This window comes from Pleurodeles waltl, chromosome 11 (assembly GCF_031143425.1).
Source record: "Pleurodeles waltl isolate 20211129_DDA chromosome 11, aPleWal1.hap1.20221129, whole genome shotgun sequence".
NCBI lineage: Eukaryota > Metazoa > Chordata > Amphibia > Caudata > Salamandridae > Pleurodeles > Pleurodeles waltl.
This window is the reverse complement of record NC_090450.1, coordinates 943,329,632-943,351,295: the sequence shown is the minus strand read 5'-3', so window position 1 is coordinate 943,351,295 and position 21,664 is coordinate 943,329,632. Positions and strand designations below refer to the sequence as shown.

Sequence of the window (21,664 nt, the reverse complement as noted above, 5' to 3'; positions counted from 1 at the left end):
TCACTTGTTGTTTTTACACCCTCTTTGTGCCTCCTCCCTGTGGGGAGGGGGACACATCCCTAATCCTATTGGGGGAATCTTCCAAAACTAAGATGGAGGATGTCTAAAGGCAGTGGTCACCTCAGCTCAGGACACCTTAGGGGCTGTCCTGACTGGTGGGTGACTTCTCCTTGTTTTTCTCATTATCTCCCCTGGACTTGCCGCCAAATGTGGGGGCTGTGTCCAGGGGGTGGGCATCTCCACAAGCTGGAGTGCCCTGGGGCATTGTAACACGAAGCCTGAGCCTTTGAGGCTCACAGCTAGGTGTTACAGTTCCTGCAGGGGGGAGGTGTTAAGCACCTCCACCCAGTACAGGCTTTGTTTCTGTCCTCAGAGAGCACAAAAGCTCTCACCCCAGGAGGGCAGAAACATGTCTCAGTGGCAGGCTGGCCCTGACCAGTCAGCCCTGCACTGAAGGATTGGGTAAATTACAGGGGGAATCTTCTAAGATAACCTTCTGTGTGCATTTTTTAATAAACCCAACACTGGGATCAGTGTGGGTTTATTATTCTGAGAAGTCTGATACCAAACCTCCCAGTACTCAGTGTAGCCATTATGAAGCTGTGGAGTTCATTTTTGACAAACTCCCAGACCATATACTTAATATGGCCACACTGTACTTATAATACCTAAGAATGGACTTAGACACTGCAGGGGCATTATTGTTCATGCCGCTATGCCCTCACCTGTGGTATAGTGCACCCTGCCTTAGGGCTGTAAGGCCTGCTAGAGGGGTGACTTACCTAGGCCACAGGCAGTATTTTGTAGGCGTGGCATCCTGAGAGGGATGCCATGTCGACTTTGCCTTTTTCTCCCCACCAGCACACACAATCTACAATGGCAGTGTGCATGTGTTAGGTGAGGGGTCCCTTAGGGTGGACCAACATATGCTGCAGCCCTTGGGGACCTTCCCTGGTCACAGGGCCCTTGGTACCACTGGTACCTTTTACAAGGAACTAATCTGTGTGCCAGGGGTGTGCCAATTGTGGAAACAATGGTACATTTTAGGTGAAAGAACACTGGTGCTGGGGCCTGGTTAGCAGGGTCCCAGCACACTTTTCAGTCAAGTCAGCATCAGTATCAGGCAAAAAGTGGGGGGTTAACTGCAACAGGGAGCCATTTTCCTACGCTTACTGTAATTTTTATCTGTTTCAAAAGGGACTGCAAAAGGTTATCCCACTGGTGTTATGTAGGTGCTTTCTCTGCCCTCTTTTTTCTCTTCTCCTTGTAATGTCTCACTGTCTGCATTGGCCAACTACAACATAGGATTTCACGACATACTGAGTGACGGAGAGTTCCATATTTTCCATGCTATTGTTATGGATGTCCTTGCTTACTGCAATGACAGGTCTAGTAACTTTGTCCCAGCTCTGCATCCTTTAGGGCAGGTTCTCCAAACTTTTTAATTGTGAGAGCTACCTCTGATAAATGAAACCATTCCTACCTACTGTCTATCATATGAATTAGACAGAGGTACATAAAGGGAGGGAGGAAGACAAAGGAAGGAATGGAAGCAAGAAAGAAGAGGAACGGATGAGAGAAGGAAAGAAGGAGAGAAATTAAGGAAAGGTGGACTGAAAGAAAGGAAAGAATGAACATAGCGGACAGAAGAAAGGAATGAAACAATTGTGAAAGAAAATGAGGAACAAAGGATAAGAACAAAAGGTGAGGATATGAAGAAGGAAGAAAGGAGAGGAGATAAAAATAGTAAGAAATGAAGAAAAGAAGAAGTAAAGCAGAGGCGAAAATAAAAAAGTACCAATAACTAAAAGGGGAGAAGAAAAGGAAAGGAGGTGAGACAAAAAGAGGCAAGGAAGTAAGAGAATGAAAGTAGGCATGGAAAGGAGAGGAAGGGGTCAAGGAGTGTAGTAAATTGAACTTCTTTGCTAATCTCCCACCCCCCTGTTGCTCCCTTTAGAACTACTAAATGTTGGCTTATGACTGACAGTGCACTGAGGCCTGCTAGTCAGATCTCAATGCCAGTGCTCTTTCCTTTAAAACAAGGGATGACTGATTGTTTTAGAACTGACACAGGACTTAAGCACCCCTGTAAATCCCTAGTAAATGGTACTCCTGGCACCAAGGGCATGGTTTCTAAAGAGGGTCTCTAAGGACTGCAGCATATCTTATGCCACCCTAAGCGACCTACACGCACATTGCACATAGTCTGCCATCGCAGGCTGTGTGTGAGGGTGCAAGGCCTGAGTAAAAACACGACATGGCATACTCACTGTGTGCCATGCCAAAGTCACTGCCCGTATTATATGTACTAATGTAAGGGGACACTATTCGGATAGAACAGCATTGAAAGTCACTCACAAGAAGCACAATTTTCTGTATTTTGTGCTTTTGAAAATAAATACAGACAGAAAACACATTGTTTGATGTCTGTATTTATCTGGAAAAATCAGTAAAACGGAAACTGGGAGCCTTAATTATAATACATGTGAGGGCATGGCTGCATGAATAGATATGCGCCTGTGATGTCTACTTCTATTGCTAGATATTGCAAGTGAACAGGGAAGCCATTTTAAGGTGTGTGCTGGGCACTGGTCACTACAAGTTACCCAGCTACATAATGACTTCACTGAAAAATAAGGTGTTTGGTATCAAACACCTAATTTTAATAAGCCCAAACCGATTCCAGTGCTGGATTTATTAATACATGCACCCAGAGAGTTTCTTAGAGGAACCCCCTGAAAGGTACTAGTCACCTAGTGTGATGGCTGACTGGTACCAAACAGCCTGCCACCACAGACGAGTATCTGACCCCTGGAGGTAGGAGACCACACTTTCAGAGGTCAGAAATAGTGCCTGCTATGGATGGTGTTATCATCTCCTTCAGCAGTATGTCTAGTAAACCTGTATACCAAGGCCAGTGACTTCAAAGACCCTGCCATCTTTGATATACAACCTCCAGCTTCCCCCAGACCTGGGTGAGGCAGACCCTTGTCCTGAGGCCCATTTGGCACCAGGACAGGCAGGGAATGAGATAATCAGGAGGTGTGTTACACTGTCAGGGCAGTCACACCCCTGGGGTGGTCTACCTGAAGTGAACACGAAAAAGAGAATTCCACCATATTGTGTGTGGTGGAATTGGGAACTCTGGGACAGGGTGATGGCCAATCCCCACACAAAGTGGTCATCTAGGGGGTGAAGTCACCCGGGGGCAAGTAGCCCATTGGCTACTACCCTTCACTCATCTAAATGCCCGTAAATTGAGTATTTAGGTGACCCCGACACCAGGACTTCAGATTCATCTGACACAAGAAGAAGAGGACAAAGAAGAGCTGAAGAAGTGAGAACTGCAGGCTGCTGGTGGACTTTTGGCACCAAACCCTGCCTGCCTAGCTGTTCCTGTCCCGACAATCATGACAATTCGACTTGACCTGTGCATCCTCCAATAGCCTCAAACGACTTCCAGCACTTCGCCAAGCCATTAGCATCTCCCTTGAAGTGGAGGAGCCACTTCCCTGCAGCTTGCAGGCACCAACCGCAATGTCCTCACCGCTCTACTGACCACTGGGTCCACAGACGCAGCAGCCACCCAGGAGGAGGTCACCCAGCTCCAGCAGGACCAACCCGTCTCCACACCAAATGAGAAAATCCCAGGACCTACTACAGGTGATCTGCACCAATACCTGGGATACCGGACCCCTTGCAGCAACCAACGCTTGTCCAGACCGTCCTCTAACACTGCGGCAAGAGACCAGATGACGAGGGACGTCAGCATTGCAGAGGCCAACACTGAGAGTGGACTGGCTGCCCTGCTTTTGTCCCCTCTTTGCAAGTCCACCCAATAATTGTGGGTGCCTGGAAGCAGGAGCACCCAATTACCAAAACCCACTGCACCCGAACTCCACAGCCCAGGTCCACAACAACGGACGGTGTTCCCTTGCTCCCAGGACACCACAGACTGAGGTCCCCATTGGGAGCTCCCAGACTTGCCCCCAAGCCCTTATCTGCTCCCTGTTTCTAGGTGCCCTAAAGCTCTCGTGACTGGCCCAAAAAACAGAATAGACATGTTGGCTCAGGGTTTGCAGGGTGAAGGGACATAACAGGCAAAGGGATGGGGACTACAGTAGCAGGCTCAAACAGGAACTGGCAAAGTGAAGATTGGAGGGAAGGAACACCTAGACAAGGGGGAGGAGCACAGAAACAGAACTCTGGACAAAAGCAAATGAATGAAAGGAGCGGTGGCCCTTCTAAAGTAAAACCACTTATGGGAAAAGTAGAGGATATGTAGGCAGGATACCCTATAAAATGGACCCTCGTGGATAGCTGGTTAGAAGTAGTACAGGAGGAAGGATCGGAACCTTTGTTTCTCACTTTACAGGGGACCACTGAGCATTTCTAGGATGCAGGAGAGAATGTGAACTGAGCTGGGGTAGCCTATTGGAATAGCTTAAAGCAGACTAAGACCTAGCACTGGCCCAGTGCTGTATAAAGTAATACCCTCAACAAAGCTCAAACCGTGGAAACAACTTATCAGGAATCATTTGTGGGATGGTAAAATGCATCTACACTAGAGAAGGCAATACATCCACTCAGAGTGGCTGCATGGCAATGACCACCAACAGAAACAAATCAGGTGTATGTGGCTGCCAGTTACTAGCCACTTTCAACCAAAGTCTGGTACAAAGTATAAACAGTACAGATCAGTTGTAGAGAGAGTAAGCGGGCAATTACCATTTTCAGGTAGAGTGAGGTACATAGGCACACAGGGGCAGGCCACCTTTATAGAAAAAGATGAACTTTCAGCAACCAAATGACGTATCCCTTCATAAAAGGGATTTATACAAAACAAGCAGGCACTGATCACCTACAGAGGGAGTGCACTATATGGTGCAAACAACACTAAGAGAGATTTGTAAATAGAAGAATGGTCTCAGGCTATCCATGCGTAATGATATTTGTGTTTTGACTACTGACTCCATGTTGCACTACGCTGCACGTAGCTTAGCTTGTCCACTGTCACATTAGTGGCCACCAACTACAGACTCCATTTTGTAATTATCTTAGCCTTAGCTTCATCGCCATGTTAAAACTGCAAGTATTTTTCCGTGCACAATATGTTTTTATTCTACGTGTCTGCGTGTTTCTCATCCAGGGAACGGTTTAATCTTGGAAGGGACACCTTGGGAACCTGGCCAGGCCCAACGTCTTGCTGTCAAAGCTGACCTGAAGTAGCTCTGAATAACAGGGAGCGAGGGGGGGGGGTGTCTAGAAATCTCCTTTCTGGCTTGTTTAAGGCATATAAAAGACCCAGGATAGATGGTGGGGGATTCAGAGACTTCGGTCAGGATTGAGACGTCAATGCATGACATCCCGTGAGGGTAGATCTCTCTTTTTCTCCTAACAGCCGATCTTGGAGTCTGCGGCTTGAAGCTACTGGGAGAAAGATGAAGGAGCAACTGTGCCCCACGGTGATGAATTTTTACTCATTATTTGCTTTGCATTGTGTATGAACATATATATGTATCTGTATCTTTGCATGTATATATTTGCTGTTTATAGACTGAAGATTCTTTGTACATGTTTTCATTTTATTGTTGCGCACATTTTAAACGTGCACTTTCGGTTGTACTGACCTTCCATTACGAGCCTTGCAAAGTGATTTAATAAATGTCTTCTGTAGACTAAGAGGTGCATTACAGAGATTCTTTTCAGTGTGTGTGTATATTTCATATCAGTCAGCAGTAAAGCTAACCACCATGCCAGACTACTATCAGTGTGGTGGAACAGAGCACTAACCAGGAACCAAATGACAGTTCACAGAAATGGTACTAGTAGGTAATTAGGACTGGGAGGATATGTCTTTGCCATTCCACAGCTTGGAGAAGCACATCATGGTATGAATCCACAAAACACCAACGATCTGCTACTGCCTGCTACACACGAATGACAAGGCGGACGGAAGCCAGGAATCCCAAATGAACTTTGAACTGCCACACTGAAAGCAGTTCAGGCAGTTTGAGTTGTTTCTCATGCACTACATTTAGCAAGAGACAACCACATAAAATGCAGAAAATTTGCCAGGTTCTCTGATCCACCTGCAGAACAGATTGGGGCTATTGTTGTAGGGCAATTTTGCACTGCAAGAAAAATTAAAACAAGAAGGCAGGTTTTGAAATGCAGCTAGTGTTTCCGATTCTACAGTTCGTCTCTAGAAAAGTAGAATATTGGTTTTACAATGCTATCGATACAATTTAAAACATTTCTTAGTTTGACCATTACTACATGGCTTGCACTACCAAGGAACTGGAAGCATTTATTTATTTTTTTAGAAGATAATTGTTTATATGTCGGAAAAGTACACAGCACAATTTTGCACTCGTTCCCCATTAGAGCAGAACATTGGTTAAGACACAATTAATTATATTCAATGAATTATTTTAATCATAATTAATTAGAGACCATTAGTAAAGTGCAAATTCACCCCAGGGGTAGACTCCCACTGCTACAGACAGATATGAGATGTTCATAGTAACTCAAGACAATAGTACTCCTTTTATCAACTTCGGAAAATGAAAGGCTTTTAGACTGGCTGGGATTCAAACCTGTTACAATGGAATCAAACATAGATCCCTGCAGTGGGTCCATTAGTCTACCGCACCATCAGGTCCACAATACCAATCAATTCACTATGGTATATTGAGAGTGAGAGAGGGAGATGGAGATGGAGATGGAGAGGGGAGGGGAGAGAGAGCGGGAAGAGGGGTAGAGGGAGAGGGGGAGAGAGAGAGAGTGGGAGAGAGAGAGAGAAAAACATACCTTGAAAACACATTTTGTATATAATTCTAGGAACATGCTTGTCACTGAAATTGTTTCCAAGAATGAATCCCATGGAACAACAAGGATATAAGCAGCCACTTCAGAGGAATGGAAGAGTTCCTCACTTACCCGCGTGCCCTCACTGATGTATCCACATGTCACCTTCTCACTCTTTACCCAGAGCTCTCCTGCCTGGGCCCTGTAAAGGGAATAATAACCAGGAGTTCAGGCACTAAAGAAAACTCGCCAAGATCATCAAACAGCAAATTTTCCTATATTGGATGCACGTCACAATTTCAAGTATAAGAATACTGTGCTACAAACATATCGAAGACCAAAATACCGACAAGATAGGTATATATAGATAAGTACAGATTTACTATTCTTGACTACACCTCGATGTGCTGTATACATAGAGCATGAAGCTACATACTTGTGGAGTTAAGTATAGTAAACCTCTACTTACCTATATTTGTGCTCTGATACTTCTGAAGCACAATATTTAGTATTCTGCATTCTGGCAATATACCCCTACATTTCCCTTCCTAAGTTCAATGTCCTAAACATGTCCTGTCCTTAATCCAGTTTCATTTACTCTATCCCTTACTTTTGGATTCTCTACTTGACTTAACTTTCAGTTTCCTCCATTGTCTCACTTCATTATTCATTTCCTCTTTCTCTATCCTTTCCATTCAGTCTTATGCTAATGAAAAACTTCAATGTCTCTCCATCACTTGATTTACATTTCCCTCCATTTCCTAAACAAATTCTATTTGGTTTCTCACAATCCTTCTTGATTCATCCACCATATTATTCAAGTCTCTCTCCTTCATGACCTTTTGGTTTGCTCAATTACTTTCCTTCAGATCCCCTCCTTCGCTTCCCTTGGTTCTCTCCCCCTTTACCTCACTTCAGTTTCTCCCGTCAGCTCTCTTGATTTCTTCTCATCAGTCTCCTTTATCAATTAGCTTTAGTTTCTTTTGGTGTTTCCTTTCAGCTACCTACATTTCATCCCTTAATTTTCTTCTGCCTGTTTCCTAATTTTCTTCCTTTGTTTCTTTCAGCCATTCTTTTCAGTTTACTTCAACACCTCCCTTCAGTTTGCTTTACTGTTTACATTTACCCCTCCACATCTCAAGCACTGCTGCCGCTGGTTTGTCCCTGACAAAAGGCATATTTTTACACTTGGCTGCACAGAGTCTTAGCTGTTATTATTTTGACCACTGTTACAGACCAAATAGTGATGGGAACTCTGTAGAAGTCAATCACAGTTCAGCACTTACCGGATGCCAGCAAACTCTACCTTCTGTGTGATGTACGCACACGTGCTGACCTGGGAATAAAAGAAGAGGGGGATACAGAAATCAGGAACCATCCTACTAAAGTCACCTGCATGCTGCTCAGCACATTATTAAATCTCTCCCTCTATTCTCTCAACACATCATGATATCCCCCTCACCCAATATATTAGTCATCAACTCTCATGCAACCCTTTTCCCTAGGCCCAATAAAAATCTACATGGCAGAGCACCACATCTACTAGCATGTCTTCATCTTCCTCTTTCATTTCTATGGCCACAAACCCCTGCCTCCTCCCAAGTGTGCCTTCTCCCACTCTAAACCCCACCCTACTGCCTCTTCCTCAGTAACACTTCCAGAACTGGCTAGTTCATACTACTTCCTGGCCCTTTCCTTCAGTAGAACTATCTACAACAGTTGTAACTTCAATACCCTCCGCAGGATGGTTACTTTTCTATATTTAACATTCTCCTTTATCGAGGGAGCTTCAGAGGTGGTCGGAGAGTGAGAGTATGGCCATGCACATAGACCTCAGGAGGAAAGGGGGGTCCCCAGAACTGAAGGAGGCGTGGGATCGGCTTCTCGACAAGCTACGGGAAGAGCCGGACTCCGAGCCAGGAGGAGAGGCGAGACCAGCTCACACACCCATTGATTGATAGGAAGAGGCCCACCAACGGGCCTGAGAGGATCATTGAACAAACAAGAAATAAACCAGATCACACTACCGCGGGGATGGATGGGACGGTGGGGGGGATAGAGGAGGAGTTGCGGGCTGCACTTGGTCGAGCACGGTGAGGGGAAGACAGGGAGGAATAGGGGGGGTTAGATAAGGGACACGACAGCCATAATTAACACAAGGCAGCACCACACCACCCTAGCTCACCATCTTTAGCCAATAGCATTTGATAAATAGCAGGAGCGCTGTGATTAGGACTACTCCTGCGCTCTAAGATATGATGGGGGACTATCTACACCAGGACTGCCGAATATTGGGAGCCCTCAAAATAAGTATGATTTAACCATTGTGGTGTTCTTAAGAAGTGTCAATTGGAATGTATCATAAATAAAACTAATAAAATCTGTTTAAAAAAAAAACATTCTCCTTTATCCTCATCAGTGACAATGGGCCATCTTAGCCCTTTCCACAGCTTTGTCTTCATCAGCAGTGTTCTTCTGTAACTCAGGCTCCAGCATTTCAAAGTGAGATGATTGCTTATGGAGGCATTTCAAGCAACCCCACAGACTTGGCTGTTCTCTGCTGATGACGGACTAATCCCAGAAACACGTCTCCAGAGATACACAGCACTTGCTGCACCTACTTAGGTGAAAGACTTTTGATTACTTTTTCAACACAAAACAAAGTGACTGCATTTACCATGATGCATTGGGCTAACTTTTTGCTGGAGTGTGAGGCAGTGTGCTCCCTTTTTTCTTTTTGTCCAATGACTGCTCCCTTGAGCTAAGGAGCTGACGAGCTCTGGTGAGGCACATGTGCGCCAGTGAGTGGTACATAAACCTGTGAAGACTTTTGGCGGCATTTCAAGCAACCCCACAGACTTGGCTGCTCTCTGCTGATGACGGGCTAAACCTAGAAACACGTGTCCAGAGATACACAGCACTTGCTGCACCTACTAAGGTGAAAGACTTTTGATTATTTTTTCAACACAAAACGAAGTGACTGCATTTACCATGATGCATTGGGGCTAACTTTTTGCTGGAGTGTGAGGCAGTGTGCTCCCTTTTTTCTTTTTGAGATGATTGCTTACACCCAACACTCTATGCATTTCCCCGATCCAATATTCACCAGGACTCCTTCATCCTCAATTGGAATGTTTTTTACAATCACCATATGAGACAATTCAGTCTCCCAGCCACCAACCAGAAGGCCTGCTTCTTCCCATCTCTCAAGTGTGACCCTTTTAATGTCTGGCCTGGTAGGTGTAACTGTCTGCCAAGCTATTGTAAACAGAAAATTAATAAAAATAACACATACATATAAATACATAGAGGGGCTTTGGATCAGCCTTTTCAGCCACTGTCTATTCAATTGTCATTTACTGTATTCAGGCAATGGGCCAGCCCACCTCAGCCATTGGATCTATTGCCTTCTCAGTGACAGCATTTTGCTCAATCACATATGCATCTTAAAAATGAGGGTATCTTACTGGTAGAGTTGGTGAGCTACTTTTTTACTTTTCTTAGTGCATAGCAGCCCCCATTCCTCAGCAGCTCCCATTCCACTGCTACCAGGCCACTTTTTCCAAGAACACCCAGTAGCTCACAGGCCAGTGCTAATGTACCACTCAATTTGCTTCAAAATGAAGGCAACTTCTGAGCCAGTGTTGCAATGCTGCCTATATGCAATGCAGTGTACCGCAACCCACAAAGGTAATGCTTCTAAACATTATGCCCATCTTGGCATGGTACTGTGCATACTGTATCATTGTTTCACAGTTCCAAGAAGCCCTTCACATTTAAAATCAATGTATGGCCATTTTGGACCCATAAAACAATGAAACGTGCCATGAGTAAATTTGAGTTCTGGCCTAGTGAGCGGTGGCTCTGTTAACTGCGGTCCATGCAACCTCTGGCGTGCTGGAGTTGGGCTGGGGTCCTTTATTGTGGAGCTGAGGAGGTGATGGCCTCGTATGGAACTATCTTTCTATCCCCTCAATACTGGAGGATGTGGCCTACATGCTGCTGTAGTGCCTATAAACTGTGATATTGCTGCATCAGAGTTGAGGGGGGGCCTCCCCGCCCTTGGGGGCTAAGAAGAAGGTCTGAGTGAGGAGCCTGTACTAGGTGTGGAGCCCCCCTCCACCCTTGAACTTGGCAGACGTGCTGGTGGGAAGATGAGCTCTTACAGTACCTTTGAGTCTTTGGGAACTTGACGTTACAGCAGGTGCCCAGGGGTAATTCGTTGCAGGTGTGTGCCTTACAGTGAAGACCTGCTGGCTTGTTTCACTACAATACCAGGTTGGGATGTCGGTGATCGTGGGGGATGATGGGGTCGCGTTGAGCCCCTGGGCTGTTGTCACTATGGACCCAAAACCTCTGACCTGCCGCACTGTCAGAACTTAACACAGCGTGCCCTGAGTGGACATCCCCCTGTGCGCTTCACCTTTGTCTTGGGAGCTGGGGCGCCCCATGGGTCATGCCGTCACTGCTGGCCTCCCCTGCGTAGTCCCACCCCTGTCCCCGAAACCCTTTTGACAATGGTGCTGTGTGTTTCCGTGGCTGGCACCTCCCCCACTGGGCGATGAGGTGTACATCCTGCTGACTGTGGCGGTGTACGACTCCCCGGGCAAGACTCGTCCTAAGATAGTCAAACCTCCGCCCCAAAAGTCCATTATGGCCATGCTAATAGGTACACCGCCCCACACGGATCCAATCAAGCACTTAGAGAGCACACTGAAACATACCAGTATGTCTGACAAAATCCTGCAGGCCATACAGGACTCCAAGACGACCATGGAAGCCCAGCTGGGTGCCAAGCAAGTTGAATCTGGCCAGATGCGTGTGGACCATGCCAAGCTGGTGGAGTGGTTGAATGAGGCAGAATCCTCGATGGCCTCCCTCACGCCCTTGATGAAAAACATGCAGGAACAGATGAAGGCTGTCCAAGTGGCGGTACAGAGTCTCCAGGCACAAGCTGAAGACGTGGAGGGATGCTCCCGCCGCAATAACATTCGCCTTATAGGCCTCCTGGAAAGATCCGAGGGCTCAAACACTAAACTATTCCTTGAAAACTGTCTGATTACCACAGTCGTAGCTAATAAGGTTCCAAAATTGTTTTCTGTCGAGAGGGTGCACGGGGTTCCAGGCCGCCCCCCATTAATAGCATGCTTAATTAAGTTCCAGGACAAAGACCTATAACTGCAGTTATTCAGAGCTAAAGACCCCAGCACATACAATGGGACTAACACCATTACGGCCTACCCAGATTACAATGCGGAGGTCCAAAAACAACGTAATACCTTTGCAGCAGTCAAGATTCAGCTTTGCACTTTGAATCTCTCCTATGCCTTACTGTTTCCAGCCCGCCTGCATGTAGTGGACGCAGGTACCATGCACTTCTTCGTGTCACTGGAGAAGGCCTGGCAGTAACTTCACACTGAAGGGGTGCCTGAGCGACTGGAGCCGAACTGGGCTGGTCTGAGAGCAAATCCAAGAGTCTGCGTCGCCACCCACACGGCCCAAAATCTCATCCCTCAGAAGAACAGGCAGCCATGAAAAGGGCACAATTGGTGGTGGAAATTTCCACACACCGCACAAACAGGTACCAGGCGTTGTCTCTAGACACTGACCTAGACTAGGAGCCTGGACATCTTGGCTCGGGTGCCTCTGACCTGGGAGCGCTACACACCTCCAGGTTCCAGCCTGGACATCTTGGCTCAGGTGCCTTAGACCTGGGAGCGCTACACACCTCCAGGTTCCTCTTCGAAGGGAGCCCCCAGACTCCTGAGGTGCCATGGGGGGGTGAGTCACTGTCAATCTTGCTGGATGTTGGGCAATGCCTGGTGGCATTCTCGTTACCTCTGGAACTTCTTGGGTGACACAGATTGTGGACAAGGGACATTATACTTGTAAGCTGAATGGCTGGGCCTGGGGTGGTGGTCGGGCTGGGGCTGCCGGATGATGGATTCCACTAGGTCAGCTCCCAATAGGATATGCCGCATGGACATGTTTTCATCACAGACATATATTTCACATCAGTTGTATTGTTTGAGGTGTTGTGGCATGGGGCCAAAAGGCGTACAGGCCTGGGTTAGGGGAGTTGTTTATCACATGTTTTTAACCCTTTTGCTTGCTGGGTTGGTGGTCAGTGGGGTGGGTGTGGGGGAGTGGCTGGAGGTCCCGGAGGATGCTGAAGGTCTCGAAAAGCATAATATGCAACTATGGCTGTCAAATATATCGCTTTAACTTGGTATGGCAATCCCTGCTAGGCGATACAAAATACATGCCTATCTTTGACGCCGACATGTTCACTTTGCCTGCCTCCAAGAGACACATATAACCACAGGGGAACTTAACAAAGTTAGTAAACGATGGAAGTATACGGTAAGGGATACTCCACCTACGCCCGGGGGTGGGGGGTGTCCTTGTTTAGGTTGGCCCGGAGGTATCTTTTATGAAACACTGGCTACTGCTTGATCAAGAGGACCGCTATGTGACTCTGGAGGGAACCCTAGACAGGAGCCCATTTTTTATGGTATCCCTCTCTGCACCCAGTACTTCACAGGGTGAGTTTCTGGATACCCTCTCACCAACTATGCTACTTGAACCTCAGGCTTCGGGGCTGTGTGGAGGGGACTTCCATTGCATACACTATACTGATTTAGATAGCTCTGTCCCCCACTCCCGGGCACACAGGGTTTACAAGCTATGAAACATTTTCAGCAATGGTCCAGGTTCACTGCTTTGCAAGACATCTGGTGCCTGGGGAATCCTGGGAAGGCGGAGTACTCCTACTATGCGCCAGGCCACAAGGTCCACACCAGGCTGGATTATTTCTTTTTCAACACAGATTGTTGGCCCCTAATATGCAGTTCCAAATATTTAGGCAGGGTACTGTCTGACCACAATCCGCTCAGATTCACGTTCCAATGGGGGAGGACGAGGGCCACGATCCCGACTTGGTGTCTCCTCCCGGGAGCGCTACAAGACATAGCATATAGGAATACTGTTGCTATACACCTCACCCGGTACTTCGCAGATAATGCAGGTTCAGTGGACTCTCAAGGGATTGAGTGGGACGCTTTAAAAGTGGTCATGAGGGGACACTGCATTAGCACATCATGGTGTACTACAATGACACTCACTCACAGTGTGTGTAATGAAGAAGATGAGGCTCTAATATGATGAGTAGGTTCTTTAATAGGAGTATCTTATCCACAACCAACGAAGACAACCATCTATGTTCATCAGCTCACCATCAGCTCCTCTGGAACCTCCACTCCCAACACTCTAATCTGATGTCATACATGACATCAGTCTCAGGAATCAGATCCCTTACATTCTATCAGATCCCTTACATTCTACCATCTACCACACACCTTCCCCCTTAAAGACAATTACATGGTTAACATATTAAAACAAAACACAACAATTAAATAGGAAAAAGAAACTATAACAGAATTATGTACAAATACTTAGAGAAATAAAATTTTCTTTGAAATGACAACCCGATTGAGATTCCATACCCTTCCATCCTTAATCTTTACAGCATTTCTGAATAGTTTGATGGCTTCAAATGGACCCATAAATTTACTTCCACTTTTACATAAGGTTGGTTTCTTAACTAAAATGTCATCCCCTACTTTCACTTTCAATGTTGCATGTGCTCTTTCTATTATCAAAATATTCTTTCCTTCTTTGTATACTTTTCCTCTCACACTCATTTTCCTCACACATGTTTCGCCACGACACACTGTCATTTTTCCCCCAACATACCCAACCTGGTGCCAACTGCGTGTTTGCTTTACGACCTCTAAAAAGTTAAAAGGGAACTTTACCAGTGGTAGATTGAGGAAAAAACCTGTATGCATGAAGAAAACTTTTAAGACCATCCTTCCAATTCCTGCCTGCTGCAACTTCCAATGGTATGCATTCTTTTATACATTTATTAAATCTCTCCACTGTACCATTTCCTTCGGGATGATATAAAGGACACTTTCTATGTTCAATGCCTCTGCACCTAAAGTATTCTTTCATTTCACACAACAGAAACTGTGGCCCATTATCAGTCACAATTGTATTCGGCAAACCTTCACAACTGAAAATTTCACTAAAAAATGCAATTATTTTCTTGGTTTCCATGCTACTACTGATACCTATGTCAGCCCATCTGGAAAACAGATCCACTAAAACCAGGATATAGTTGATTCCACCTCTCCCATGAATAGGTCCAACCACATCAACAGCTACAACATCCCGAGGTTTGTTTGAATCATCTCTAATACACATAGGTGGTACTCTAGTTTTGTACACTTTGTCAATATTGCATCAATCTGGACATTCTCTGACCTTCCTTTCGATCATGAGATCCATGCCTGACCACCAATAGTTAAGACTAATTCTAGCTTTCGTCTTACTCATTCCTTGATGTCCTTCATGTCCCAATTCTATAATTTTCTCCCTCAGAGCAGCTGGAACAACTAACCTTAAACCATGCAAAAGTATGCCTCTCTCCATAGACAATTCCTATCTCACTTTCCAAAACCCTCCTAATTCCTCATCACGCTTCACATTCAACCCCCATCCATTACTAAGTTCTTTGCACACACGCTGTAACAAGGAATCTTCTAACACCGCTCTCAACCATTCATCCTGTACTACAATTCCTCTTGTTATACTACACACACACTCACTTCATTTTCCAGATCCTTCTCCAAACATTCTTATGTTTCGGTACTAAGGGGGTCATTACGACCTCAGCGGTCTTTTGAAAAGACCGCTGAGGCCGCGGGAGACAGAATACCGCCATTGCCGGCGGTATTCCTGTCCCCCTATTATGACATTTCCGCTGGGCCAGCGGACGGTAACAGTGTTACCGTCCGCTGGCCCAGCGGAAATGTCACATCAACATTGCAGCCGGCTCGTAATAGAGCCGGCGGCAATGCTGATGTGCAGCGGGTGCAGTAGCACCTGTCGCGCATTTCACTGCCTGAAATTCGGGCAGTGAAATGCGCGACGGGGCTATGCCTGGGGGCCCCTGCACTGCCCATGCCAAGTGCATGGGCAGTGCAGGGGCACCCCAAGTCCCCTTACCGCCGGTCTTTCAATGGCGGTGTGTACCGCCACGGACAGGCCGGCGGTCGGGGACTCATAATCCCCAGGGCAGCGGTGCTTGCACCGCTGCCCTGGGGATTATGACCGCCAGGCGAAATCCTGGCGGGAAAATGGAGGGGCCGGCGGTATGGCCGTGGCAATTCCGCCAGGGTCATAATTGCTGGCGGAACACCGCCAGCCTCTTGGCGGTGTTACCGCCAACATACCGCCGGCCGCCAGGGTCGTAATGACCCCCCTAAGTCTTGATAAACAATCAGCAATCCTGTTATTGGGTCCTGGAACATAGAACACCCTGAACGCGAAATCCTGTAGTCCAACAATCCACCTACTAATCCTGCTAGAGATCATATCTAGACCCTTTTTCATGAAAACCTCCACGAGAGGTTTGTGGTCGGTGAAAATCTGAAATTATTTTCGACACACAAAATTCTTAAATTTATTGACTGCCCAATATACACTCAAAGCTTCCTTCTCAATCGTGGAATCATTCATCTCAGCTCCTCACAAAGTCCTAGAACAGTACACTATGGGTTTGAGATCACTTTCTCCCATATCCTGTAACAGAACTTCTCCTAGACCTTTCAAGCTGGCATCTCTCATGATCACACATTTCTTATCCGGATCAAACAAACTCAAACTCCCAACAGCTGACAATTTATTTTTTATACTTTCAAATTCCTCTTTACATTCATCATCCCACATAAACTCACTTCCTTTTTTTAGTAGTTTACGCATGGAAACCATTTTAGATGCTAAATTTGGTAAGAATTTGGCATGGAATTCTACCATCCCAAGAAAAGACAACAGTTCTTCTGTCTTTTCTGGATTACGTAGTTTCAAGATGTTCGTTACAAGATCTTCCTCTGGACACACACCTATTGAAGTTATTTTATGACCTAGATATTCAATTTCAGTTCTGCAGAAAGAGCACTTCTTAAGTTTGAGAGTCAAACCATGATCTTTCAAAATGGTAAGAACCCTCCTAACTCTCATTGCATGCTCTGCTTCAGTTTGTCCATGTATTAAAATGTCATCCTGGAAGCAGGATCTGAACCAAACAAATTGTACATCATACGTTGAAATACCGCTGCTGCAAACACCAGCCCAAAAGGCATTCTTTTAAATCCGAAATTTCCCAAAGGCATGATGAACGTGGAATAGTCTTTTGAATAATCATGTAACATGACTTGATGATATGCTGAGGTTAAATCTAACTTGCTGAAATACTTAGACCCATGTAATAATGTGACCATCTCCGTTATATTAGGTAGTGGAAATTGATCACTGACCACACACTTATTAATATTTCTCAAATCCACACATAATCTAATTTCTCCTGTTTGTTTGCATGCAACTACTATGGGTGAAATCCATTTCGAGGATTCTACTGGCTCAATTATCCCTTCATCACATAATCTCCGTATTTCTTTCTCAACATCATCCTTCATAGAGATGGGAATGGAACGTACTTTGGCAGCCACCGGAACAGACCCCTTTTTAATCCTTATGTGATGAACGTACTTCTTTAGACAACCTAATCTATCACTGAACACTTCCTTGTAATCTTTAACAAACTCTGGTGGAACTTCTCCTTTTCCACCTTGCACAGAAAGTTCACAAACTCTCTGCAGTTTTTTAATAAACTCGTCTTTGATCATAACCGGTGTGGATGAATATTCAGTTCCCTCTGGTGCGGCCAACTCAAAACACTGTCTCCTTTAACTGGAACATAAATTTTCCCAAAAATTGTGTTTGTTTTGAAAGAAATCTCAAACTCAAAGTAACTGCTCAATTCAATAATTTGGCCACCATACACACCGGGAGTAACATCTGGATCTTTCAAGTTGACTTTGTGGCTTAAATGTTTGTCAAAGAAATCATTTGATAACAAAGTTAGCCATGCTCCAGAGTCGAACAGTACTTCACTTTCTACACCTAAAATAGTAACAATATCTCTGGATTGACTCTTCTTCTGAGTGAGTGCAGGCAGAAACCGATAAAATGCAGTCTTCAACAATCTTCACCGACGTTTGATTCTTGGTAGACTTGCGACACTTGGCAAAATGACCCTTTTTATTGCACAGTTTGCAAGTCATATTGATGGCAGGACATTTCTTATATGAGGCATAATGACCAGTATTGCCACAGCGGAAACACTTTGTGTCTTTGAACCTGGACCACTGTCCTTGAGTAACTTTATCTTCCTCTTTGTCACTGTTTACTTCTTTCCTTAAATTTTCTTTTCTTGTAGTAACTTTATTTATTGCAGTATTTTTTCCTCTTTCCAACTCTTCCACACAAGCTAAAGTGTGTTCCACACCCTTAGCTAGGATGATCACCTCATGTAAGGATGGATCATCTTTGCTCCACAATTCTTGTCTGATTTTATCGCTAGAACACCTTAGCATCAACTGGTCTCTAATGCGTTCATCAATAGTAGCTCCAAATTTACATGTAGATGCCAACTTCCTTAAAGCAGTAATGTATTCTTCAATACTTTCCCCAGGTTTTTGCTCTCTCATGCCAAAATGGTACCGCTGCAAAATGGTAAAAATATTTGGTAAGAAATGCAGATTTCGTTTTTCAAACATATTTCAAACTCATTTAAATCTGTTCCTTCATCCCCCGTGTCAGGTAGAGTTTACAAAATTTCTTGTCCTTCACACCCTAAACAATGCATAAGTAAATCTGTTTTCCTTTCATTCGATAAATTAGTGCCACATACTCTGGAATAGTGAAGAAATGTATTTTTCCATTTAGACCATTTTATAGGTGGTTCTCCCGGTATGGTTAGGAAAAAAGGTGGAGGTGATATATTTTGCATTATGAAATTCACAATAGGCAATTGTGCTGATGCACTGTTTGCTTCTAAAAAAAACACCAATGCAAAATATTACTTTTCTCTCAAAAAAAAAACTTTACAGATATACAATGTCGTAAAAAAAAAATTGGTTCCTTAATAGATATATCCTTTATCCATTATGTAAAACTGCTGTTTATGATGTAGTAGAAATGAAAACATTTGGCTTGTTTTCTATAGGGAATCTCCCTTGTACATTCCCTAGCGTGGTTTCTCAGGAAACTTCTTCCGGGAGTATCAGATTCAATACGTTCCCAAAAGCAGAAAATTGGTTCTCTTCATTGGCGAGTCACAGCTTACAACTAAGAGCTGAATGCTGTTGGAAAATAACGCGCAGGTAATGATAACGGGCGGCAAACGTGCAGTTCGTCTCTGCACAGAAAGAGAGCGAACACACGCGCGCAAGAGCAAAACTGGAATACTTCTTTTAATGAAAGTGCGCAACTCAAACGTGAGCTGCGAGTTGATTTTTGAATGACACCGTTTCCTCATAGAAAAAAAATAATAATAATAATAATCGGCTCACCGGAATGTAGGATTTTATGTTCTATCGAAACCCAAGTTTTCCGTTGCAATTTTCTTTGTAATGATGGTGAAAGAATTGTTTCCAAATAGGAACTTCCTTGAAAACAGTGTTAAGATACTCCCCAAAGTCTTCACCTCGTCGCCAAGTATAATGAAGAAGATGAGGCTCTAATATGATGAATAGGTTCTTTAATAGGACTATCTTATCCACAACCAACAAAGACAACCATCTATGTCCATCAGCTCTCCATCAGCTCCTCTGGAACCTCCACTCCCAACACTCTAATCTGATGTCATACATGACATCAGCCTCAGGAATCAGATCCCTTACATTCTATCAGATCCCTTACATTCTACCATCTACCACAGTGTGCTAGCCATAGAAACGCATCTGTAGGTGCCTGGCGCCCCCCCCCCCGACTAAAAGCCCTCCGTTGGCAATATCAGGAAGAGGTAAAGCAACAGTATGATCTCAATTACAAGACTGCCTTGTCTCGTCACCATGTTGACGGTGATACACATGGGCACACACTGGTGTGGTTGCTGCGGTCTGAGGTCCCCAGGACCCTGACTGACGCCATACAAGACACCGGGGGCCGCATGGAGAATGAGCAAACTGATATCAACAAAGTGTTTACTCACTACTATGAGAGGTTGTTTTCCCCCTCCCTGCCGGAACAGACATTAGCACAGATCTGAGACTACCTACATGCAATACCACTTCCCTGTTTGATCCAGCTGTTATAACTGGTAAAATCTCTACAGATAGAGGAAACCCATCTGGCAATCAATGAAATGGCCCCCGGCAAGACCCCGGGCATGGACGGGAACGCCATGGAATATTACGCTGCCTTCAAGGAGGCCCCTGGCTCCTCGCCCATTGGAGGTCTATCGGGAAGTGCACGACCGGGCATTCTGCTGGGGACTCTTCACAAGGCTCTCATAGTGGTGCTCCCGAAGCCAGGTAAAGACCCTCAAGGTGAGTTCTTACAGCCCATTGTCAATGCTAAACATCGACTATAAACCATTAAATAAGATCCTAGCTAACAGACTGATTCTGGTAATGGGTTCCCCAGTCCACTCAGACCCCCTAGTGGGTTTCTGCCATGACAGGCGACACACTCCAATACTGAGAGCCTGTGCCACATCATGGACGCTGTATCCAGGGGAGCTGACACGCTAAGCTGGTCCTACTTACTCCATGTGTTGGAGGTGCTTGGGATGCTTTCTTCAATGGGTCGGGATATATATAACACCCCACAAGCACCGGTCCGAACTGGTTGGCAGATCTCTCGCTCTTTTGCCAAGGGGACCAAATAGGGATGCTCCCTGTGTCCAATACTCTTTGCATTGGCCATGGAGATGCTGGCTGTTCAGTTATGCACCCGGGGCCCTGCAAGGGGCATCAAGGTGGGTCTGGAATGGCACACTGTATCTTTATATACGGATAATGTCCTAATATATCTACATGACTATACACTATGTTGTCACCCTCTATGACCTACTTGATCTCTTCAGAGACATGACAGGCCTTAGGGTAAACTGGGGTAAATCCTTTATTTTTCCACTGTGCTGGGTTGCACCTGAATGTTGCGTGGCGCAGGACATCTCCCCTGGAGTTTTGACACCATTCATTGCCTGAATCTGAATGTCTATCATGCAGATAGGGACCTGTTTGATGGTAATTATGGTACGACCCTGACCTCCCTTCGTCAATCCATGCACTTTTGGACACAGTTACCCCTTTTACCACGGGTAAGGCGTCTATAGCGAAGATGCTAGGAATCCCAAGGCTGTTATATTTTGCTGATGCTTCCTCCAAGATCCTTTTTTGTTGCTCTGAGGGGTCTGGTGTCAAAGCTCGTTTGGGGTCCTGGATGAAAGCGAGTATCGCTTCCATTGATTCAGCGCCACATGCTCGAAGGATGCCTCCGGGTCCCTGACCTTGAGTTGTATCTCAGAGCAGTTCAATTGCAGTGGTCTATGTGGTGGCTTGAAGGAGATGAAGATGAGGAGGGCAGACTCGTTTGTGTCAACCTAAAAGGTATGCTTATACTGGAATGGCTGCTCTCACTGGAAGGTTCAGCCAAAGCAATGGACAGACTTCCGCGAGTGACCAAACAGGTTTGGGTCCGATATATGTAGCCTTGCTGCGCACTGGCCCCTTATGCACCACATTTGCTCCTCTGGAGTGTGCTGCCAGCAAAGCCTTGCTCGGGACCCATAATCCTTCTCCCCTGGCAGGAAGCGGGGATTACTTAACTGAGCAATTTTTATGAGGAGGGCACACCACTCTCCTTCCAGGGTCCGTAGGATCTTTACAGGCTGGGAGCCAGCCCCGTTCTTACATATGACGCACTTCTGGCTTCCATCGAG

The 21,664-nt window shown here is 45.5% G+C and overlaps 1 protein-coding gene across 10 annotated transcripts in view; it reads right to left on the bottom strand.

Annotated features, from left to right (window-relative positions):
- Positions 1 to 21,664, bottom strand: part of DEPDC5 (DEP domain containing 5, GATOR1 subcomplex subunit) — a 401,482-nt gene that overhangs the window by 352,624 nt on the left and 27,194 nt on the right. For all 10 annotated transcript variants that reach the window (XM_069215090.1, XM_069215095.1, XM_069215097.1 and 7 more), the window contains exons 7-8: positions 8,097 to 8,146; positions 6,943 to 7,012 (exon numbers count right to left, since the gene is read on the bottom strand). In XM_069215090.1, the coding sequence (XP_069071191.1) occupies positions 6,943 to 7,012; positions 8,097 to 8,146 (120 nt within the window). The remainder of the gene's footprint in view (positions 1 to 6,942; positions 7,013 to 8,096; positions 8,147 to 21,664) is intronic.